The sequence below is a fragment of the Plecotus auritus genome (genome assembly GCF_963455305.1).
Source record: "Plecotus auritus genome assembly, chromosome: 2".
Classification (NCBI taxonomy): domain Eukaryota; kingdom Metazoa; phylum Chordata; class Mammalia; order Chiroptera; family Vespertilionidae; genus Plecotus; species Plecotus auritus.
In genome coordinates, this window is record NC_137771.1 from 67,336,402 (window position 1) to 67,353,901 (window position 17,500).

Genomic DNA, 17,500 nt, shown 5'->3' on the forward strand with positions numbered 1-17,500 from the left:
AGGAACTCTGTTTTCTCAAGCTGCAAACACTAAAGGAATCCATTGAGACTGGATTGGCAGTGATTATTACCCACCCACCCCGCACGTCCCCCTTCCAGTCTCCCCCTCCCCCACAAGTACACATATTTGTCTGTTTCCCACTTTGTGCAGATCCAATATATTGCATTTTGCAATCACCTGGAAGGAAGGAAAACACTAAACCCTAAGTAGCTCTGTACTTGACAGATACCTGCTTAAAAACAGTTTATAAACTTGTGACCAAAAAAAGACTTAATTTGTACTTGTTTTCAGTGGGCTTGCTTTTTCCCTTTCAGTGTTTTACATGCTCTACCTGCCGGAATCGCCTGGTCCCGGGAGATCGGTTTCACTACATCAATGGCAGTTTATTTTGTGAACATGATAGACCTACAGCTCTCATCAATGGCCATTTGAATTCACTTCAGAGCAATCCACTACTGCCAGACCAGAAGGTAAAGACCCTGCAGTTACTAATAAGCTGCATTAGAGCAAGTTGGGAGGCTCTAACGTTTTGAACTGAGCAATGGAGTTTTCCTGGGTGCTTGTATTTTTGCATGCCCTTTTAAAGAAATGTAGACTACTCATCCATACAGGGTTCAGAAATAGGAGAGCTGATTAAATTGTGAATCTCTTCTAGTTAGAAAAAATCCTGACTTAGTTTGTAGCTTTGCTGATTTAGGACTATCACATGCAGAGTTGAACAAAGCATAAAACTTCTATATAACCAGTTTTTTATCCCATTTGATAATTTTGATATTCAGAAGCACAATGGATGTGAATAGGTTATTGTGGGAGGAAAATTAGAACATTATGGTAGGAAAGGGAATTGTCTTTATCAGGAAAGAGTGATTTCGGTATTGGTAATAGCAATCCAGACACTGATGCTTTAGAAAAGCAGTTTTACAAAGCATTCTGTAATTCCAAAGGATTTTTGTTGATTGGTAGTCCCGTAAAATTTGAATAACCTATGACTTTTAAAACAAAGTTCTAGCTCTTTGCAGTCACTTTGGGCCACTGATAGCTCCATTAAAGATTATGTATCTCAATTCTTGATCTGCAACTGGAAAGTTTTTGGACCAGTGTTAGAAATGAGGAAATTATACAAGTGCACAAGTCATGTGGTATTAGAAGGCTCTTCAGAGGGAAAATTAGTGATCAACAGTTGTTCAGCACCCCCAGTACTGGATAGTTTTAGATCTATTTTAATCTCCTTAATAAGTCCTATAGCTATGCAAGTGAGTGCATTTTGATAACTGCTGTGCCTAATTTGTAACAATTACTGTCAACCTTCAGTTAAGAGACTGTTCATTCCACACTGGCCCAGAAAAGAGTGAAATGTATGACTCGTGCGCATAATTTTATTCACATCATATTTCATACTGATTATGTATTGATGACATTGATTCATTTACTCTTTACAGCGCCACTTGCATGGATATTAAATCTTATTGACCACAGATGAATTTTAATTTCAGATTGGTGATAGATTTTCCCATCAGCTCTGATAGTATGTTTGACTTTTTCATCATTAACCCAGGCAATCACACAGCACTGAGTTATTGCATTGAAACAAAAAGTGCACACTTCACTTGGTAATTCTTTATGGATTTACAATAGGAACTTCATTAATGTCTGTTGTAAGGATCACAAAAAAAAAACACAACATTTATCTGCACATAGGAATTTAGCAAGCTTCAAAAGTTTTGGAAAAAAATATTAAGCTGCTTTGTCTTCTGTAATACATTTTGTTTCAGTGCTTCGTGTGGGGAAAATGACTAATGTTTGTAAACTTTTAACAATTTAAAATCACACTACCATATTTTTAATGCTCATATTTATCGTTTTCCCTTACTCAAGTTTATGGGATAATTTTAAATGTATTTTTCATTTCTTTATAACTATATGTTAATTACATCATAATACATGTACTTTATTTAATTTACTAACAAGGGGAAGCTACATAGAAGACCATTTTAAGAATAAAAGTCAAATATTTTATTGCAAATTAACCAGTCACCATTGATGAGGCATTTCAAGCTGCTGTACATACAAATACATACAGATTTTCATGGTTTGAATTGTAATGAAATGAATCTACAGGGTAGAGTTGTGAACAATGAATGGGTCGCATAAATATGTAGAGATCCCCATTTCAATTTGGAGGCAGAGACATTTGTAGTTAGTTATACTTGGTAGCTCAAAGAAAAACGAGCTAGGAATAAAATGTTTGATCACTTTCCCACCCCTTCCAATATAAAAGCTTAGTTTCCCCCAAAATTCTCTTTAAATTTTTTTGCTGGTTTTATACCATTTCTTTCCTGACTTAGCAAAGTATAAAAAATGATTGTTACAGTTCAGCAACGTGCATGGTGAGAATTGAAGGATGTGGAGACAAGATGGGAAATGTCGCCAAACTGTGGAGCACTGAGGATGCAGGCAGTGGCTGTGTTAGCTAGGGACCAAGTGCAGAGGACATGCAAGAAATACGAGCAGGGTCTCAGTACCATCTTTCTGAGTATAAGGAGATATAAATTTAGAGTTCTTAGGGGGGAAACAGAGCAACACTGAAAAAAGAAATCTGGTTTTACGTGTTAACAAAATTGCATGGATTGTGCCTTTCATCTAAGTGTTCTGTTTTGTTTTTTTATAACTTTTCCCTGGTGGTGGTGAGAGGTAGGATGTTCACTTTGGAATACAAAATATACTAGGCAGTGAGTAAGAACCTACCAGTGTATATTTTCTTAATGTTGGAAGCCAAAAGAGACAGGTGGCCTTCAAAAATTAATAGCTCTTAAAAGGCATAAGGAAATATAACTTAAGGATATGTTTTTGTCAGATGTTGGTGAGAAGCTATGTTTTTGGGGCAGGGCGGCGGGGGGAGTGATGTTAATTAAGAACATTTCCCTGTTGGTATAAATGTCTCACCCTTGGTGCTCAGCTCACCATGAGCACAGTCAATTCACAAGGTAGTTTTTATAAATAAAGGATTTGGGCAAGCTGAACGTGGTCCAGAGAGATATTAATGATAGGGCAAGGGGGAAGAGGTAATGAAAACACTTCCTGGTGGAACAGAAACTGCTTTCTGGATCTGGAGAATGCTTTAAAATTATTTTCCCAAAAGCCTCCAGTGTTTCTTTTCTGGGGGAGCTGAGATGGGGAGAAATGACAAGTAACTCCATTTTATTTTCTTCTCTCTTGTTCTCCATATTTTTGGTAGGAAAAATTGGACATTAATTTTGGCTGGTTTCCTTCTATTTGTAGAACTAATTATCTTTTTTGTGCATGATGCATAATAAATATACACAAGCATCCTCTGCCTTAAAGGTAATGAGCTGATTTTTTGTACATTTCTTCTTTTAAAGGCAGCTAATTGTATGGAAAGTATAGACCCCATCATCTGGTCCCTTTAAACTTTTATTCCCCTGAAATTTGTTCCCATTGTCTGGGGTGTGCAGTTTAGTTCTTGTTCTGCATCATTGGCTTTTGTATATTCTGAGGAAAACAATAACATTCAGCTTTTAAATCATACCATCTCTTGACTGAAGTCTCAGACCACTGGTGCTCAAGGACCCTACAACGTGAAAGCCGATATTCAAAGGAGGCTCCGCTCTCTTTAGGAGAATATTGCCTTCTAGAGAGTTATGTACATACAATCAGAAGTTGTGGCTAATTTTTTTTTTAATAAATTTTTGCCTGCTGTGGAATTTTTTCTCCCTCTCAAGAGTGATGGTTCCACCTAGAATTCTCTGCTTTTCAGTAGCATAAGAGATCATCACACCACATTAGTTGGAGGGAAATGTAGCGCGCGTCCTAGTTTACATATCACTGCACAGTTCCCTTGCAGTCACATAATTGGTGTAGTGTGTGTGTCCATCGTAGAGGGCATTTGATGCTCATTTATTAAATATGTTTGCTGGCCGCTGCTGCATCTTTGTTCTGGACAGACAAATTACCTTGCTCACACTGAGCTTCCACTCTGGGGAATTAAGCCTCCACCACTTTAATTAGCTTGGAAGTGGGGGGTTGCAGCTCCTAATAGACTTCAGGCTTTTAGTAAGTTAGGGAAAGGGTGGAATGAGAACTTCCTGGAAGCTCAAAATGTCATTTGAAAACCATAAAAATCTAATATTATTTAATTTTGGTAATTGCAAACGGATTATATTTGACGGCTGTGTGGATTACCATTTCTAAGTTAGACTTTAAAATTAGACTTGCATTGAACTACATTCTTTAACAACACATTACATGTGTTTGATTTATATATTCAGATTATTTTACATAGTATCAAGTGGCAACAGATAGAAATACTAGATGTAAAGTATCAGTTTATATGTACATATGTGTGTATGTGTACAGATAGACACATAAACACCTGCACACACATACTCATGCAGGTAACATGTGGGAATAATCAGAATAGTCATGGTAACTGCCAATATTTGCTTAGGTTTTATTAAGTGCCAGGCACTGTTGAAAATGCTCCATATATATATATTATATATATGTGTGTGTGTGTGTGTGTGTGTATATGTATATATATTATGTAATCCTTATGACAGTCATGTTATCCCCACTTTAAAGATGAGGAAACTGAGGCACAGATTGAGTAACTTGCCAAAGGTTATACAGTTGAGCATATTAACCCAAAACTTCCTGGGGAGGGACATGGCTCTGAGTGTGCCTTTGAATATGACTACTAGGCAAGATGTTATAATTCATTCCTTACAGAAAGAAACTTGCTTTTCGCAGAGTTAAGCAATTCATTGTAGAACTTTACACCAGAAACTTTCCGAAAGTCCATTTATTGTCTCATTTTTTTCTGCTAGTAAAACTGCAGAAAATGTTATGCTTTAGTTCTTCACTGTCGGAGTAAGTAGTGCAGAAAGCCTCCATCAAGTCACAGTTGGAAAGTAATCTAATAAAAGAAGATTAGTGAATGTAGAGAAGACAAAAGCAGCCATGTTTGAGTTTAATATCTCTCAAATTTAGCACTTTAGCTAAGATGCCCGTTTTTATTTCTTGCAGGTCTGCTAAAAGGTCAGAGTAATGCAGAATGCGTGCCTTCATCTCAGATTTTGTTCATCACAGGTGGATCCCATGTGTCTTCAGTAGACAAGTCACCTTTGTAGCTAGCACCAGTGCCAGCTCCATGCCATTGCACCTTCTTTAGTCTTGATTGCCCTTCCTGCATTTATTGGTGTATTAAAATGACTGAATATGAACATTAAGGACTCCATGAACCTGGGCTAATGGGAGACTGTAGAGAAAATGAAAAAAGATCCACCAGAGGACATTTGGGGGGGCGGGGGAGGGACCTGGGGAGGAGGGAAATGACTAATGAAGCTAATTAAAAGAAGCATTCAAATCTGCTTTCTACCCTCATTAACAATTAGCAGGGCACTGGCCAGAGTTTGTACCCTGTGTTTTACCTTAACAACATTCTATTTGCTCTTTGTATATTTAAGTGTTGTAAGGAAATGTGTTTCAATCAAAACTGAACATGGGATAAAGAGATGTGGCTTTTGTGATATTCTATCACAAACACTTTTATTGTATCTCTGTAAAATACAATGTATGTATGCATGTAAGTGTTTTCGTCCTAATGTTGCTACTCCCATGGCGAAGAAAAAGAACAAAAAATGGAAAAAAAATTGGAAAAAAAAAAAAAAAAACAGGCTCATAGCAGCTACTGTGTAGAAATTTCCCCCTACTTCTAATTTGCTGAATGAAGAAAAAAAAATCTTTTATTTGTGATATTTTCAGAGACATTTGCTCTAGTATGGTGTATTTAAATAATAAAAACTTAAAAGAAAAAAATATTCGATGGAGTTTGGGCTTAAACACTGCTTTTCCTCTTCTGTACTTTGGGAAAAGGTAGGGGTTTTTTTTATTTGATACCAAGTTCACTTTAAATTTCAGGAGTTGTGAGAGGTGGTGTGTATATTTATTTAGCTCTGGGCCAATAAGGTATTCTTCAAATTACTTAACCATGCCATTTTTGGCAAGGGTACAAAGCAATGTTTCTGATGGAGTCCTTCTTATAAGTTCAGAATACTCTGTTAACAGCACTTCATTACACTTCTCCAATATCACAGTGAATCTTTTGTGTTTATATATAAATATTTGTTTGATTCTTCAGCTATTTTCGCTTACTCTTTTTTTCTTTTTCTCAGTAGAAAAGCCTTGGGTATTGATGAAAAATATGTTAGAGAATGTGGCATAACTATCTTGTTCTCTTAGCAAGTTTATAGCTTTGGCGGAAACAGCATGCCAAACCATACCTGTACCTATTCCGAGGTTCCATTAGTTCTTAGGGACCCCGTGGTCTTTACAGTTACGCTCAGGGGGTAAAGCAGCCATTTCCTGGTGTGCTTCTAAACTCCTGTGGTCTGCTGCGTGCTTTGTTTATTTTGTTTTGCTCGTACACGCCTCTATAGGCTCTGCCCTTCCATATGTTTGGAGGAGGGTTTGGAATTCATTTAATAGAAGTCTTGAGATGTTCAGTTGCTAGCTCTAGGCGGTAGGTTATCCCCCAACCACGGCTTCTGCAGTGCCTGCAGAAGTGCCCTGAGGAGAGTGCGTGTAGGCCAGTGGTCGGCAAACTATTAGTCAACAGAGCCAAATGTCAACAGTACAACGATTGAAATTTCTTTTGAGAGCCAGATTTTTTAAACTTCTAACGCCACTTCTTCAAAATAGACTCACCCAAGCCGTGGTATTTTGTGGAAGAGCCACACTCAAGGGGCCAAAGAGCCGCATGTGGCTCACGAGCCACAGTCTGCCGACCACAGGTGTAGGCCAAAGACTCCATGGGTTGGTGGCCAGGGCTGGAAGGAGGAAAACCAAAGAGGCTGCTCTGCCAGGCTTGCAATATGTGAGCAAATCTCAACTACAACTTCTGCCTGTCACAGGTTAATAAAACCAGGTGTTTTAATGCTACCTTTAATTTCCTTTCTAAAAATGGCAATTGTTTTTTTTTCCTCTTGTTCCAGAAGAGCTCCCGGGGCCCTCTCTGGAGAAGAGAAATAGGTTCGCTCTATAGAGAGACAGGGCTTGGGCACAGTTCGACGAGCAGTCAGCTTCCCTGCGCGATCTGTGCTTACTGCCTGCCTTCAGGTTCCAGGACAGGAGGAAAACCACTTGCTCAAACTGCACTCTTCTTGGAGGAGAATTTAAAGGCAGAGAGTAAAAGTGAATAGTTTATTAGCGCTTAAGACAAAAATAAAATGAACAAAATCACATAAATAATATCTATTTGAATTAGATCCTTGGGGAATTTCTAGGAACTAGTTCTGGCTCTTAACATTATTTTTCTTTTAAGATACTGTAAGGGAACTTGGACTCTTCAGGATAGAAAAGGGGAAATGTTAATAAGAATGCAAGCATCTGCTCTATTCTTTTTGGCATAAGCACTCATGTCCCATATAGGGTAGAAATTCAAAGGAGATAGTTAATAACTTTAGTAAGTAATACAGCATGGCATTTAGTGATGTGGAGGGCTAAGGTTATTAAAGACTTTAAATGAACTATTATACGGCTGGTTCCTCAAGCACTGCTGCGTATTTAATAACGAGCTTCTAAAAGCATTTCTTAAGTTGCAGACCTATAAGATTACAAATGTCACTCATGTTAGTATAATCCACATGCAAGTGATGAAGTCTTCTCTTTGATGTGCTAAATTGGAGAAGGACTAATGGAGCTATGAATATACAATAGGACATATTTAAGTAGTAGTCTTGCTTTAGGTAAAACACTTTCTTGAAACCAGAGGCATTTCAAACAATAAAACCCAGCTCTAATGGGGATGCTCTGTGGATAGAAAGCCACTAAAAACACTCAGGTTTATTCTGATGTGAGCAGTGATTATGTTCCTCCCCCAACCCCAACATTGCTTAGAGAGAAAAAAACGCACCAGCTTGTTCACCTTTCATTATTGCATTTGTGATGTTAGTGAGATGTACTCTGTTCTTTTGAAAGGCCTTATTTAATATCACCCATGTCACAGAGCAAGATGGTCCCCCGTCCCTACAAGCAAGTGCAATTAAAAATAAAAGCAAATGTAACTGAGCCCTGCTGTACTGATTAAAAAAATGTTTATGATACGTATACATGTCCCAATTATGCAAACTGCCACTCTTGCTAATGAAACAGTTTTGTACAAAGATTCTCCCTTGAAAGGGTTGGATGTTTTTTACCTGCCTTGTTACATTTACACACCCCAAAAGGCAGGAGGGCCTGGAGGGAAGCCTTTCCAACCCAAACCGTTTGCCACAAGAAACTATTTCCAGCTCTTCGTGATTTTTTTTAGGAAGTAGTTTAACACAGACTGTAGTCTTCAAAATGCAGACTGAGAAAACTCCAAAGTTTCTCGTTTATTAATGAGAAAACACCAAAAAGAAGCCTGTGAAATTGTCGTCCTTTTAATATTAACTTCAATTTCTTTTGCCCTTATTAACACTGATATTTGAAACAACTAATCATCTAAAATGAAGCTTTTAAATGTCAATATAGTAAGATTCTAATGTGCACCATGTTTATGTAAAATATTTCTTAGAGCTAATAAATTATATAACAGTGACTCTAAGAGCTATAGATCATGTAGCCTAAATAACTGTTTAGGTCAAAAAGTGATTTTCCCAATGACTCCTTCACGGAGGAATTCCGTCCCAGGTGCTTGAGCACCTATGACTCAGGTTGAGAGGCCATTGGAAACAGACTATTTACAAGTTGATGTGACTTCTTGCGTTGTTACTAACCCTCACCTATTGTCAGTCCAGCCAAGTCACAGAAATGCTTATTGCAGTTAAAGAGCAATTTGTTTCCATGAAACTGCAATTAAAGTATTACTGAGCAGCCATTTTAGATTGGCAATGCTCTGAATGCATGTTAAACAGCCGGCACCTCCCACTTGCCGAGCCTGCGATCTGACTCGCAGCAAAGTGGAACACATTCACCCACGTTGGGTACCTAGTTAAGAGGCATTTGCAGCCCTCTGTTCCCATCATGAACATGCTGAGAGCAATGGCAAGTCAGGGCTGATTTTTGGAAGGTGAACTTGCAACTTACCTCCAGTGACTACTATTTGCAGTTGCATGAGAAGTGAGAAGTACTTTATGCTGACGGATATGTGCATGTCTCCTAGAGGGAACGTTTTCGAGTTCAGATTGATTCTGTGGAGAATGGACTGCAACTTGGAGGCTTTGAGCCAATCGTGCTGCAGGTCCTGACATGTTACAGCTGTGTAAACAGGGCCATTCTGTCTCCTAAATCACAACTAATAAAGCATAGGATGAAAATCAATTGATTCTGTTATAAGTTCCTTGGATGACACTGGAAAGTTGTTTAATGACTCTCTGTTGGAGTGGACAAGCCTAGGTTGAGCCACTAAAATACCCATTTTAATTGTCTCTCTCCCCTCAGAAACAGGGCAGGGCAGCCTTTCCTGCAGATTAGCCTCATGGCCACCAGATCAAAACCTTGTGGGGAAAGAAAGGATCTGAACTGAACTCCTCCTGCACCTCTGAAGTTCAGGATTTGTTCAGTGAGAAAGGTGAAGTGCAAAGGTTTTATTGAAAATGCAAAACATTGATGTAAGATCCTGAGAGAGGAAAGGATTGCAGAGGTGGTGTTTTAAAATGCAATTAGCACTGAATTCTAACCAGCTCGGAAACAATCGTTAGCTCAGAGAACAGGAGGCATTTCACCTTCCTTCTGCCTAGAAAGCCCTCCTACCTGGATCAAAAGGTTTACATCCTCGACTTCCTCAGAAACAATCTTCATGAACAGTGCATCTCTTTGTAGGCTTTCTGCTGTGTTGTTTTAGCTGTAATTTTTTAAAAGAGGAAAGTGTTAAAAGAGTTTCTTCCTAAATTAATATTTCAGTTTCTGTGAATTGAGTATTTTGGGGAACTGTAAAGAGAAGACCTGAAGACAAACTGAATTTACAAGTGAAGATTAATTCTAAAAACTGGAAAGGAAATTGCTTGTTTTGGCTGCAGTTGTATATCTTTTTCTTTATTTAAATAAGGTTTGGTGGAGGTGGGTGTGTCTTAAATTCTGCATATCTCTTTAAGGTCTTTGATTCAATTTCTATTATCAGTCATAGGACTTACACTTTCCATAAAAGCCTTACATCTTCGAATACAATGTTTAGTACAATAACTTTATTTTATAATGCTTTGTAAATGTATTTACATGTGAACATTTACAATTAAGAAGTTCTTACACATGTTTTCTCACAGTAATCCTCTTAATTACTATTATTGCCTCAGTTTTACAGATGAGGTCACTAAAGTTCAGGGAGCTGACTTAGTAAGCAGGGCCAGGACTAGAGTGAGGTTAATGGGTACTCTGTGGGTGCAAAATGCAAGGGGATACCAAAAACTCAGCAATCAAGATAATGTTTTAAGATGATATTTTTAAAAATAACAAAATCAATGCAAAAACATCCATGATGTACGAAATTTACAATTTAAATCAAGGCAGGATCTGTCTTACTTTCCTTTTGGCCCAGGTTCCAACATGGCTGGGCACTGTTACTAGGGCCTGCAGTGCCAGAACTGCTATTTGAACCCTGGCGTTTGGGGCATTTCCGTAGACTTGCCTTATAAATTGTTAGACTGCAACAATGATATACTTTATTCCATGAGCTGTAACTTGGTTTTTTCTTCCCTTAAAAAACTAATTACTGCATTTTATCTTTATCCAACCTGGAATGCCAACTCCTTCAGACTGCCTGCCTATCTTAGCCTTGCTCTATAAGAAATTCCTTTTGACAATTCTCAACTACTTCATCATGAGTAATTAAATATAATTGATAATGACTCTTCCCACAAGTTGTTGCTGAGGTAAAAGAGCAAGACTTTAGTAATCATATTAGTTCAGAAAGCAAAATGGATAAATATATCCCATACAAAGTAGTAAATGGTGTGTTTAAAATATTTGAATGACTTGTGGATTTGAGTCTGTAGATAATATTTGTGGTGAATTTGAGTCTATAAAAGTAACATACTTTTGTAAGTATAAGCGAAGTAATATACACACACAACAACTTTAAAGAACATTTTTACATGTTCTAGTGTGTGAAAAGCAGACATACCACAAAATAACAAATATTCGTGTTTGCTGTTTTAAGATGGGAGAGCACAGAAATGTTCAAATGGAACATTATACCTTTAATTACATCCAAACATGATTCTGAGCTGATATTCAACATTTTGTTGGCTGTACTTCCCATTTTCCCATTAATTGCTGGAGTCCAAAAAGATACCAAATTTGTAAATAAATTGCTATCACACGCCATTGAATCCAAGCTGCCTTTATTACAAAGAGAAAAATAGTTAAGGAAACATTTCTACTCAATTGAATAAAACACTTTTAGTAATGTTGATGTAAAGGTTAAGCAAAAAATGACTTTTTCTTGGCTTATATTCTTGACCACAGTGGATTTGGTGCCAAAGTACTGGTTATCAAAGCACTTAATGTCTGTGTGTTATTTCATGGAATATCTCAGCCCAATGACTCTTTGCAGCCTGTCTTTTAATCTTTTATTCTGCTATGTGCAAAATGAGACTTACGTTAGCCAATAATATGTTTTTTCTGGTCTGAAGATTATATTACCCTTCTCATTGGATAGCAATGGTTATACATATACAGTATTCTCTTTAGGTTGTGAGGACCTGGAAAATATGCATAGATCAATCTATACCCTATGGATTCAAAACTATAAGAGTATTGATTACAGTGAAGGAGATAATGTGTATTTGTTATGTGTATAATGTGACCTCAGCTCATAAAATCAGTAAGTTAATCCCTGGTACATCCCTGAGAGGTAGGCAGGATTTGTACCAGGTAGTGAGGCTGTCAGACCCAGGAGCTCAGCCTCTTGGTTATACTACTTTATAGTGTGACCAAAAACCACCATTCATTCCAGTTTTTCAGCAGATGCCATCCATAGCCAGAGCTTCATAACCAGTTCAAGCAGCTGCCTGAATAGTGTTTATCAGATTTTTATTTTTTGGTGAGGGTGTAGAGTGGGAATAGATGTTTATGGAATTTAGAATAAATAAAATATTTTCTCTTAAAATTCCAAGCTATGGAGATATTTCTATCATGAAAACAAGGGAGTAGGGAGAATGGAAGGAACAACTGCCTAAATAAATTGCTCTTCTAGGAAGGATTAAAGGGCTGGAGTCTCTTGTTGAGATTGTATGGGCTCCCCAAATACCCTGGCCACACACCCCATCTACATGGTTTTGTTTGTCTTATTTCACTCCTGTCAACAAGACCCTTTGCCCTACCGACACAGGATGCTGTTACTGTGTGTGGTAAAACTCAAGCTATGCTTTTGTGGACTGCAAGGCTGTGACATCAGGAGGTTTCAGACATTAGCAGTGTTAGCAGTTTTTAAAAGTTGATATGATACAGCCTTTGGTGACACTTCACAGGTGTGTCAGGGAGAACTGAGGTGAAAGGAAAATTGCAACAGAGAAAAAGCAGACTCCAATGTTCTTGATGAAGCTTGGGGTACCACGGTGGAAACATTGCCTCTGGCTTGTTAAAGCTACAGCACTGGAAATCTAACCCTTCTGTTCTCAGAGGAGTGGAGGCACCAGGGCCGCATGGGTGCAATTCACAAAACTACATCAGGTACCTTATGCTGTAAAACATTGTGAGGTTTTTGTTTGTTTGTTTAACCCCTTTTTTAAAAAATATATTTTATTGATTTTTTACAGAGAGGAATGGAGAGGGGTAGAGAGTTAGAAACATCAATGAGAGAGAAACATCAATCAGCTGCCTCCTGCACACCCCCTACTGGGGACATACCCACAACCAATGTACATGCCCTTGACCGGAATCGAACCTGGGACCTTTCAGTCCACAGGCTGACGCTCTACCACTGAGCCAAACCAGTTTCAGCTGTTTAACCCTCTTTAGTCAAACATTATAACCTTAGAGAAGGAGAAAAGATTTCGGCTGACTTTGGAGCTCTGGAAAGGCAGTTTGTGCTGTGGGCTCAGTGAAGGTATAGCTGTAATACTTTTCTCTCTGCGTTGTATTTTATATATGTTAGTCCAGAATTTGATATTCGACCAGTCAAGCCAAGGATTCTGCCTCTGGAATGCCCTTGTTTTGCATGCAGATGGCAGGTTAATGAACTCATTACCGTGCATTTTATCCTGCTCTGGACAGATTTGTGACATTATTTTTTCAAAACAAAAGAGGGTTCTGCCCTAGCCAGTTTGGCTTAGTGGACAGAGTGTTGGCCTGCGGACTGAAGTGTCCCAGGTTCAATCCCAGTCAAGGGCATGTACCTCGGTTGCAGGCTCGATCCCTGGCCCTGGTTGGGGTGTGTGTGGGGGGGTGTGTCTCTCCCCATCCCTCCCACTCTCACTAAAAAGTCAAGGGAAAAATACCTCGGGGAGGATTAACAACAAAAACAAAACAGGGTTAGACAGTTGGTTGGGCCTGATGAGAATTGGGGGACTAAGTTAAAAAATATATTTTTCAAAACACTACTAATCTGCTCAGGGTTGCTGCTTAAATGTTCTATAAAACTATCCCTACTCTCTCCATTTCCCCCCAAAAGGTACTTTGATTTCCCTGCATTCTTAAAGATTTTTAGAACTGTGTGCCTTCCCACTGTGTGGTCCACTTCCATCCCAAGACTAGGTGATTTTGGGCTTTCTTTCTGATTCCTTGGGCATCTATAAGTATCTTGTGTATCTATGTAACCTTTTTAGCTCAGGTGTTCGTACCAAACAAGGGAGAGATAGCACTCACTTTTGCCGTCAGGGAAATGCTATGCAAATTAATTATGGCTTATTTACCTTGTATTCTGTGCTCTGTACTTTTGAGGATGAAGGCACCCGTGCCTCTCCACTCCTTCCCCTTTTACTTTAAAGCATGTAATAAAGCACATATTACACTGTAATATTAAGTAAGCACCAACCTGGGAGTCAGGAAACACTGAATTTAATTCTTGTCCTGAAGGGAAGTCAAATGGAATCTGTGGTTAAATTTGTCTTCCCATTTGAATGCTAGCCATGGGCTAATCATTTAATTTCACTACCTCCTTTTGCCTATCTTTTAAATAGGAATTTACTAATAACAGCTATATTTGCCAATACATTCAGTGTATTCATTAGAAGGTAAAAAGGGCTTTAAGTTCTCAAGATGGTACTCTTTTGGAGGTAAACACTGAAACAATAGAAAGTATAGTAACTTCTCTCATTTATAGATGAGTTATAAGGTCTTAAACTTACTTTGAAAATTATGATAGCTAACTCTTGCCTGTCTCTAATGGAGGGGAGTGATGATGTAGATTAACCCCAAACAATGGATAACATCATTAATTTTTGGTTTAGAATGTAATATGTAATTTTTTTCATTTTGTGAAAAGTCTATTTTTTTTTTAGCAGGTTTAAGTTCACAACAAAATTGAGAGGAAGGTACAGAGATTTCCCATATACCCCTACCCCCACACATGTATACCGTCCCCATTATTAAATGTATCCCCAAAGTTTTTTATAACTGATGAACCTACACTGACAGGTCATAATCACCTAGAGTCCATAATTTCATTAGAGTTCACTCTTGGTGTTGTACTTTCCATGGATTTGGACAAATGCATAATGGCATGCATCCATTGTTATGATATCATGCAGATGATTTTTATCGCCCTAAAAATCCTCTATGCTCTCTGAACTTAACCCTCCCCCACCCCACAAACCGTGGCAACCACCAATCTTTTTACTATTTCCATAGTTTTGCCTTTTCCAGAATGTTATATGGTTGGAATCATGCAGCCTTTTCAGATTGACTTCTTTCACTTAGTAATATGCATTTAAGGTTCTGCTATGTCTTTTTCATGGCTTCATAGCTCATTTCTTTTTAACACTAAATAATATTCCATTGTCTGGATGTACCACAGTTTATCTATTCACCCACTGAAGGACATCTTGGTTGCTTCCCAGTTTTGGCAATTACGAGTAAAGCTGCACTAATCACCCTTCTGCGGGTTTTTGTGTGGATATGAATTTTCAATGATGTACTTTTTGGGAGCAAGGTGATAATGCTTTTATTAGGTAAAATTTGCAATTCCATAAACTCAGACCACATGCTGGTAGAAGGTAGCTCAGAAAAGAAATGAACATTTATTTTATTTTTTAACTTCTTAAGTTTTTTTTTTTTATTATTGATTTCAGAGAGGAAGGGAGAGGGACAGAGAGATAGAAACATCAATGATGAGAGAGACTCATTGATTGGCTGCCTCCTGCATGTGCCCTACTGGGGATTAAGCCAGCAACCTGGGCATGTGCCTTTGACTGCAGTTGAACTCTGGATTCTTCAGTCCACAGGCCGATGCTCTATCCACTGAGCCAAACCTGCTAGGGTACACATTTATTAAATAACTAGAGGCCCAGTGCACAAAATTCATGCACGGGGGAGGAGTGTGTGTCCCTCAGCCCAGCCTGCACCCTCTCCAATCTGGGACCCCCAGTGGGATCGGGCCTAAACGGGCAGTCGGACATCCCTCTCATAATCCAGGACTTCTGGCTCCCAACTGCCTGCCTACCTGCCTTCCTGATTGCCCCTAACTGCTTCTTCCTGCCAGCCTGATCACCCCCTAACCACTCCCCTGCCAGCCTGATTGATGCCTAACTGCTCCCCTGCCAGCCTGATTGCCCCTAACTGCCCTCCCCTGCAGGCCTGGTCACCCCCAACTGCCCTCCCTTGCAGGCCTGGTCCCTCCCAACTGCCCTCCCCTGCTGGCCATCTTGTGGTGGCCATCTTGTGTCCACATGTGGGCAGGATCCTTGACCACATGGGGGCAGCCATCTTGTGTGTTGGAGTGACAGTCAATTTGCATATTACTCTTTTATTAGATAGGATGATGTGGACCATACATTTTTTCTTGTTATCCCCAGTATACAACTTTGAGGCAGATATTACTACTCCTACATTTGCAGTCAAGGTATCAGGGACTTCAGAGAGGTTAAATAATGTGCTCAAGGCCACACAGCTAGAGTTATTTGAAAAGGTGAATCTGACTTCAGTGCCCATGGCCTTCTGTAGGGGAAAGCATATTAGGATTAAAGCTTTCTCACAGCTAATTCCTGGTTGGCTAGTCTACCATCAGATAATGGAGCTGATACTATACATTTAAAACCATAGTACACGGTAACCATCCTATCTAATAAAAGGGAATATGCTAATTGACCATCATGCCCTCACAAAGATGGCGGCGCCCACAGCCAATAAGGAAGGAATATGCTGACTGCCACGCCCTCAAAGATGGCAGCACCCACAGCCACAAGATGGTGGCGCCCAGTCCCCTCAGCCCCACCGGGGCGGCAGGCGCACGGCACAGCTGGGCCTGCCCCTAGGTGGGTCCGGCCACTCTGCGTGCCTGCCTCCAGAGTCACCCAGTCCCCTCAGCTCCCCAGCCTCCCAGGGCCAGCCTGAGGGATGACCAAACGACTGAACAAGCAGGCTGCGTGGGGTGACCAGGCCAGCAGGGGAGTTGTTAGTGAGGGACGACCAAACGACTGAACAGCAGGCTGAGTGGGGCAACCAGGCCATTGGCAGGGGCAGTTAGGGGCGACCAGGCCAGTGGGGGGCGGGCAGTTAGGGGCAATCAGGCCAGCACACAGAGGCAGTGAGGGGCGATCAGGCCGGCAGTGGGGGGGGGCAGTTAGGGGCAACACGGCAGGTGAGTGATTAGGAGCCAGTGGTCCAGGATTGTGAGAGGGTGCAGGCTGGGCTGAGGTGACCAGGCCTCTAGTTAATTTCATGCACCAGGCCTCTAGTTAAACACGTTTGATTACCTTTGGAAGGAGACATTGATCCAGGTATTGTTTACATAGGAAAATAGTTGTAGTGCCCTCTTGACTATGCACTTTCCTTTAAAAGGATAATAACATTTACTTCCATTTCATGGTTCAAGGAAGGACAAGGAATTATCTGTTGTTATTTGTCTAGTAATTGAATTATAGCTGTTATTGAGTTCAGCACTTTACTTGTAATACCTCATTTAATTCTCAAAAAAACCTATAAAGTCATTTTATGAATCCATTTTACATATGCGGAAGCTGAGACTTAGGTTGGGTAACTTGCCCTGCATGTTAGGTACACGGTAAAGCTGACAGTTGTTGCAGCCGGGTCTGTCTGAACTATGCTGTCATGTGCCGGGTACGGTACCTCATTTAACTTTTGTGATCTCCCCATCAAGGAAGGTGGCATTACTGCCCTGTTACAGATGAAGAAGTGGGGGTTCTGAGTCTGCATGATGTGCTGAGGACACATAGGTCTGCCTGGCTTGAAAGCCTGTGTGTGACCCAGAACGGTGTTACCTCTGCAGTGTAGCTCACCTCTATTGAACTTCTGTTGTTCATTTATAGAATAGACTGCAGGAAATGTCTACAATTGGACAGTTTGTGTCTTTAGAGCATTTTATTTCCTTCATCATTGAGATTTATCA

At 39.7% G+C, this 17,500-nt stretch overlaps 1 protein-coding gene across 2 annotated transcripts in view; it reads left to right on the plus strand.

Annotated features, from left to right (window-relative positions):
- The window catches only part of LMO4 (LIM domain only 4), a 16,727-nt gene extending 10,881 nt beyond the window's left edge, over positions 1 to 5,846 (plus strand). For both annotated transcript variants that reach the window (XM_080657392.1, XM_080657393.1), the window contains exons 4-5: positions 315 to 470; positions 5,044 to 5,846. In XM_080657392.1, coding sequence (XP_080513518.1) covers positions 315 to 470; positions 5,044 to 5,052 — 165 coding nt within the window. In that variant the 3' untranslated portion in view covers positions 5,053 to 5,846. The remainder of the gene's footprint in view (positions 1 to 314; positions 471 to 5,043) is intronic.
- Positions 5,847 to 17,500: the final 11,654 nt, after the last annotated feature.